The following is a 6,000-nucleotide window of genomic DNA, read 5'->3' as shown; positions in this document are numbered from 1 at the left end:
CAAGGTTGACACAGGCAATGGCGACTCGCGGCCACACTGGGGCAGCCTCTCCTCGGCTGGCGGCCGGGCCGGGCGGCTGGCTCCCGGGAGCTGACAATGTAGCCAAGTCCTGCTCGCCGGGGCTGCAAAGAATTTAAAGGGGTCTAGAAACATCCATCTTTTCCCCTTTTCACAGTTAGCGAGCTCAGGGCTCTTGGTAAAAAGACCACCGGGAGGAAGAAACGCTGAGGGCGTTTTTGTTATTGTTCGCAAAAGCCTCTATCGCCCCCAAACGTCCAGTGCGCCCCCTCCCCAAAGCGGAGGGAACCCGGGAGGGGAGGGAGGGTCGGCGGCGCCGGCCAAGCCCGCCCGTACACGCCCCTGCGGACCCGCCTAGCGGCGGGGTGACCCCCACCGCGCCGCGCTGGAGGCCCCGGGCCGGGGTGGGCGTGGGGCTGAACTCCGCCACCCCCGCAGCCCGCGGCCCTCTCCCCAGCCCGGCTTGTGATTGGCTTGGGGGGCGCGTGCGCCCGCCCCGACGAGCGGGGAGGGTCCCCTCGCGGCGCCGGTGGGAGGAGGCGGAGGAGGGGGCGGAGAGAGCGGGGGCCCGGACGGCGCTAGCGAGGAGGCGGGCGAGCCGGGTCTCCCGGAGCGCAGAGGAGGCTCGGAGAGGGGCGGAGAGCCGCGGGGCGGGAGGGAGGCGCGGGCCGCAGGGAGGGAAAGCCCGGCGGGCTCTGCGCCGCTGCCGCGCGCAGGGAGAGGCGCCGGGGCTGCAGCTTGGTGCTCGGCGCGCTCTCGGGAGCCGCCGGCCCGCTGGTCCCGCAGCCTTCCGGGAGGAAGCGGCGCCGGCAGCGGCCGGGGCGAGCGCTCGGGCACCCTCACCTGCCGGCGCCCGGCCGGTTCCCCGGCAGGGCGTCCGCAGGGCAGGGTGCGGGACCGGGGGGACCTGGAGGCAGAGGGGAGACCCGGCCGCCCGCGCCGCAGCACAGCCGCCGGGAGCGCCTCGGACCCTGCGCGGGGCGCCGGCTCCATGGCGACCGGGCTCGGGGAGCCGGTCTATGGACTTTCCGAAGACGAGGTGAGTGGCACCCCCTTCCTGCCCGGGACTCCCCAGGGAGTTCCTGTCCCGCGCCGGCAGGGGGAGGGGAAAGGAGCCGCCCCCGGGGTGCTCGTGCCCGGCGTCTGCAGGAGCCCCAAAGCGGGAGGGCCCCGGAGCGGGATCGAGGGGAGCTTGGGTCCTTCCGCATCCCCCATCCTCCGCAAGCCGAGCGCATTGTTTGTAAATAAAGCGGCGCGACGCCCTTGGAGCTGGGGGTTCACTCCGCCGCTCCTCGCTTTTGGGAGGGGAGGGAGGGGGCACGCGCGCCTCTCTTCCCCCTTCCTCTCTTCCCCCTTCCTCTTCAAGCAGCGTCTCCTGGGGCTGTTGGGCAACTTTCCGCCTCTCGCCCCTGCAGCCCGGGAGTCCATGATGCATGTCACGTCTGGGTCGCGCGGCTGGAGACCCGGGGCTGCGGAGGAGCCGGATCATTTCCCCCTGGAACTTTCTGTCTCATGATTGTGTGGATCAGCAGGCGCTCAGAAGCCTGTGCGTGCTTATCCCGCCGGGAATGGGGGACACGCTGCGTGTGTCCCTCCCCTCGTTTTGCAAAGTCTACGGCCAGGATTGTGGATTTCGGAGCCTCGGTGGGGGAGGTGTTCAAGGCTGGTGGCAGGTGCTCCTGGAAACTTGGGGAGGAAGCTTGCAGCCCTGCCATTTTTTTCCTCCCGAGGATTCAAAGCCCGGCACCTCCGGGGTGGGTGGGGAGAGGAAAGCTCAATTGATCTCTTTTATTAATAAAGCGAATGAATAAGCCACGCCTTCCAGGCGGTCGGTTTCACTGGAAAGGGCTTTGTTTTTACCTTCACGCTCTCTTCCGTGCCTCCCACTCCCCGCTTTTGAAACAGTTTTTCTAAATCACTGCCTAGTCCTCTTTCGACCAGCCACCCTCGGCCCTTACTGGTATGTTGCTCTGCCAAAAAGGGGGGTGGGACCCTTGTCGCGGGCGCGGCGTGACAGGCAGGCTGGATGGAGCAGGTAGGAGTGGTTTGCCATCTGGCGGGGTGCGCGCTCAGGTCTGGCTACCCTTTGGAGAGGTGAATTTACAACCCAAGAAGCATTACTCAGCAGGGAGGTATTTCCTATCCTGGTTGTGCATTTCATGAAAAGTTGATGCCTGGAAATTCAGGCTTTCTCGATTTCTCTTTCTTTCCCTCCCTCCTTTCTTTTCAGAGGTTCTCTCTTTCTCTCGTGATGGGGGTGGGGTTGGAAGAAAGGCTATTATCTGAGACAGGCTCGCGTTATGGCTCCGCTCTCTGCAGTTCTCCTACTCTGGCATAGTGTGTGTGTGCCTGTGTGCTACGTAAGTGTGGAATGAAAGGTATTTTGGGGTGGGAAGGGTGTTTGGGGTATGAATTGTTTTCTTAGCGGTGCTAGGCAAAGCTTGATGTATTTATTTGATCAAAGAATGATCGCAGTGCAAATAATGTGTGATTTGTGTGTTTGATTACTTTGCCTCGCTGTGCTTTTGTAAAATAATTTCCCGTTTTGTGTAACTACCTGGGGATAGGTGAAAAGTAGCATTGTTTCATTGACCCGGGGGGATTCTCCTCTCCCTCCTGGCTTCTCTCTCTGAGGAGCTTTCGCTTGCATCCTTTACTTCTCCATTTAATTAGTGGCTGTAGAGGGCAGGCCCTGAGCTCTTAGAGTTGCAGAGACACGGACATTCCTAAACAAAGGGGCTACTTGGGTTGACGTATTGCGGGGGCCGGGGCGGAGGTTTGGACAGCTGCATTTCATCCTAGGTTCTTTTAAAAAATGTTTTAATAACATGATGATTTGTAAAAACTCCCCGAAAAAAGGATTTTAAGAGTGTTTTGAGAAGTGCAACTGGATAAATAAAACACGTTAATGTCACTGTTGTTTATGCTTTATTTACATTGGCAGTGAGTGTCAGAATCTACCTAGAGCACATCTTGCCACTTTTGTCTACAGGAGTCACTACTAATCATCATAACTGGTGTCTAGTGTGAAAGTGAAGCTTGGGTTGTAAACAGAGTCCGAGTGTGTGTTGGCATGTGACTGGGTTCACTCCTGCATGTTGCTAGAAGGGAATTTGGGGCTGTATAGGAAATAGCAAGAGGTGATGAAGACACCTTTTATTATCTATTTATTGCCATGTCGCTGGTAATATTTAGTTCCATACACATTGTATTACACAAGATGAGTCTCATCTGTCTTCCTTTTTCAACTTTCTCCTACCAGTGAAAAAATCAGCGAGGGCAGTTTTGATGACTTCACATTTCAGTGGTATTTGTTTTTCATGGGCGGTTTCATGCTGTCAGGTTGCCCTTCAGAGAATCAGGGAATGCCTTCGTAGAATATTAACGACAAATCGTTGAATTTGCACAGCTTGTTTTGTGTCCCTGAATTAGTATGTGTAAGAAAAACCAATGGAAGGTTTTAGCAGGCTCTGAGAGTAGAATGCCGGCTGAAGCAAACGGCAGGATTGTTCTTCCAAGGCGTATTAAGTATGGGTGCACTTCAGCTCGTAGGCCTGGTGTGCTGCAGAATATCCCATATGAAGAGATTTTGACCGCTATTTAGACGAGTGACCTCATAAACCTTTTAGCAAAGTAGACACTCATACCTACCACATTTCTTAAAAGTAGGTTTGTATTTTGATTTGAGATTGATGAAAAGCATGGTATGTTTGGAGTGCACCTAGTTATGTCCCAGCTCATAAAGACTGTTGAGCCCTCTGCACTGCTGTTGATGAAGCATTGCATGAACCCAGAAAATGGGGATGCCAAAGCAGAGGCTTTGGTGCTGTTCCCTGCATTATCAGCAGATGTCTGTCCACTTTGTAGAAGGTAAGGGGTTGAGATGTGGGCTGTGTTTGTGTGAATGTATGTGCTATTTAATTTTTGCTGTGTGTTTCAGGCGGAGGTTTCTCTGGTGCGTTACAATTCATATTTATCCTGATTTCAATCATGTCATTTTAGGTAGCCAGATTTAAAACCGTCAGATAAAGCACTTTTGGTGTTGGAGGGATTAGCAGTTTACAAAACTTCTGATCCATGGCCCAAAATCACATTTGGTTTGGAATCAGAACACTTTTGACTAGTTTCTGCATCTGGCTTGAGTCCTTGGTGGATTTTTTGTTTTGTTTTATTTACTTATTTTCGTCAATCTGTAGTGCATTTTGGCATAGTTTACTTATGAATGTTACTGCTAACTTTCTGAAATCTTTAATCCATTTTAGAAAGGGATAATTTATTGAAAAGATTTTTCTACTGATCAAAATACTGGGATTGAATGGCAGCTTCTTATCACATTAGATATGACATTAAGTAATTTCATTAGTAGTTAAAATGAAGCAAATGGCATACAAATGAAGGCCAGGCTGACATAGGATAAATGACACCTTCTCTCCTTATCCTATACAAACACGATAGTTGGCTACTTTTGAATGCCTCTTCTATACCAATGGTAAAAATCCGGCTTCATTGAGGCCACATTCTAGCCTAGTCACAATCAGTGGCTGGCATTATGTCCTTTGAGATGTGGCAGATCTGCTTATAGGTGCCAGTCACCACAGCTCCCTGCTGGCTTGCTGGCTTAGGGGTCTTTCTACTCATTTGCATATAATTATCTACTTCATCAACCTTTGAGGTTAACTTTTGGCATGGATACCATATGTTTTTCACTTTAAGATACTGTCACTTTTAAGGTGCGCCATGAGAGCAAAGTGCTGAGCCTTGTCACATACTGTGTCGCTTAATTCTCATGAGAACTGTATGAGCTGGGCTGTGATTTACAGATGAGGAATGAAAGCTCAAAGAGGTTACGTGACCTGGATAAGGACACAAAACAAATAAGTTATGGAGCCAGGTGTTTTGAATAGAAAGGCCTAGTTTTTAACATGCTGGATAATCCTTCCTTTCTGCCAAATGCCTGGAAAGGTCTTAATATCTAGATTATTCAAGATAATGTAAGAGAAATAAACACCACTGGTTGCAAACTGATGGCTACTGGACCAGATTTGACCAGGAGCCGTGCTTAATGTGGTCTCCAGAGTGTTTTAAAGCTTGGAAATTTCATGAAAATGGTAAAAATCTGGCTTAATTGGGGCCACATTCTAACCTAGTTACAGTCAGTGGCTTGCATTATGTCCTTTGAGATGTGGCAGCTAGTTGTGCTATGGTTGCAGTCACCACTACTCTCTATTGTCTTAGGGGTCTTCCTACTCATTTACATATAATTATCCACTTCATAACAAACCTTTAAGGCTAACCTTTGGTGTGGATACCATATTTCTTTCACTTTAAGATGCTGTCACTTTTAAAATAATGCCACTATTTCATGTACCACTAAGAGAAAAAATTGCTGTCAAGTTACGACATACTGTTCATCCTTATTTCAGAGAAGTTGAAATATGAAAACAAGGATATTTTAGAATTGATGAATTACAGTGACTAGAAACCTGGGAAAACTCCAAACCATCAGTTTCAGTAGCTCCAATCATTCAATACTTTTAAGTCAACGAGTAGTCAGATTTTTGCTTTTCTGTATTTGAGAAAACTGCTAGGAAAAGAGAAGTGCTCTTAAATAGGCATTAGCAAAGAAGGAACTGGGGTCCTAGATGATAGCCAACTGGATAGCCATCTGTAAGTGATTAAGAATAGTTGTTAGTTTTAAAAAGGGGGCCTGTGTGTATTTTCAAGAGATGACTTGGGAAACCCTATGTGCCATCTTTGCAGCTGTGCAAAACGGTGAGGACAAGATTGCTTTCAGAAATTGTGGTCTAGATTTTGCTTGGATCTCAAGGTGAATGCTGACAGGCTGTTTTCTGAAGAGAGAGAAGGCTTGCCCAGTCATGCCAAGTCCAAGGCCTGTGTCGGGTCTAGATGCTGGAAGGTAGACTGTATACCCAAGACATAGAGGTAATGTTTGAGAAAGAAATCTTAAAAGGGCCTAGTTTT

The 6,000-nt window shown here is 50.4% G+C and overlaps 1 protein-coding gene across 3 annotated transcripts in view; it reads left to right on the top strand.

Annotated features, from left to right (window-relative positions):
* The first annotated feature begins 668 nt into the window (after window positions 1-668).
* The window catches only part of NEDD4L (NEDD4 like E3 ubiquitin protein ligase), a 358,982-nt gene continuing 353,650 nt past the window's right edge, over window positions 669-6,000 (top strand). Inside the window, exons 1-2 of one of the 3 annotated variants that reach the window (XM_073006275.1) lie at window positions 669-975; window positions 1,006-1,057. In XM_073006275.1, coding sequence (XP_072862376.1) covers window positions 1,010-1,057 — 48 coding nt within the window. In that variant the 5' untranslated portion in view covers window positions 669-975; window positions 1,006-1,009. Of the gene's footprint in view, window positions 1,058-2,214; window positions 2,379-6,000 lie in introns of those variants that run through there. The other 2 variants (XM_073006274.1, XM_008013964.3) reach the window with 2 other exon arrangements.

The sequence above is a fragment of the Chlorocebus sabaeus genome, chromosome 18 (assembly GCF_047675955.1).
Source record: "Chlorocebus sabaeus isolate Y175 chromosome 18, mChlSab1.0.hap1, whole genome shotgun sequence".
Lineage (NCBI taxonomy): Eukaryota > Metazoa > Chordata > Mammalia > Primates > Cercopithecidae > Chlorocebus > Chlorocebus sabaeus.
This window is presented reverse-complemented; position numbering and strand designations above follow the sequence as displayed.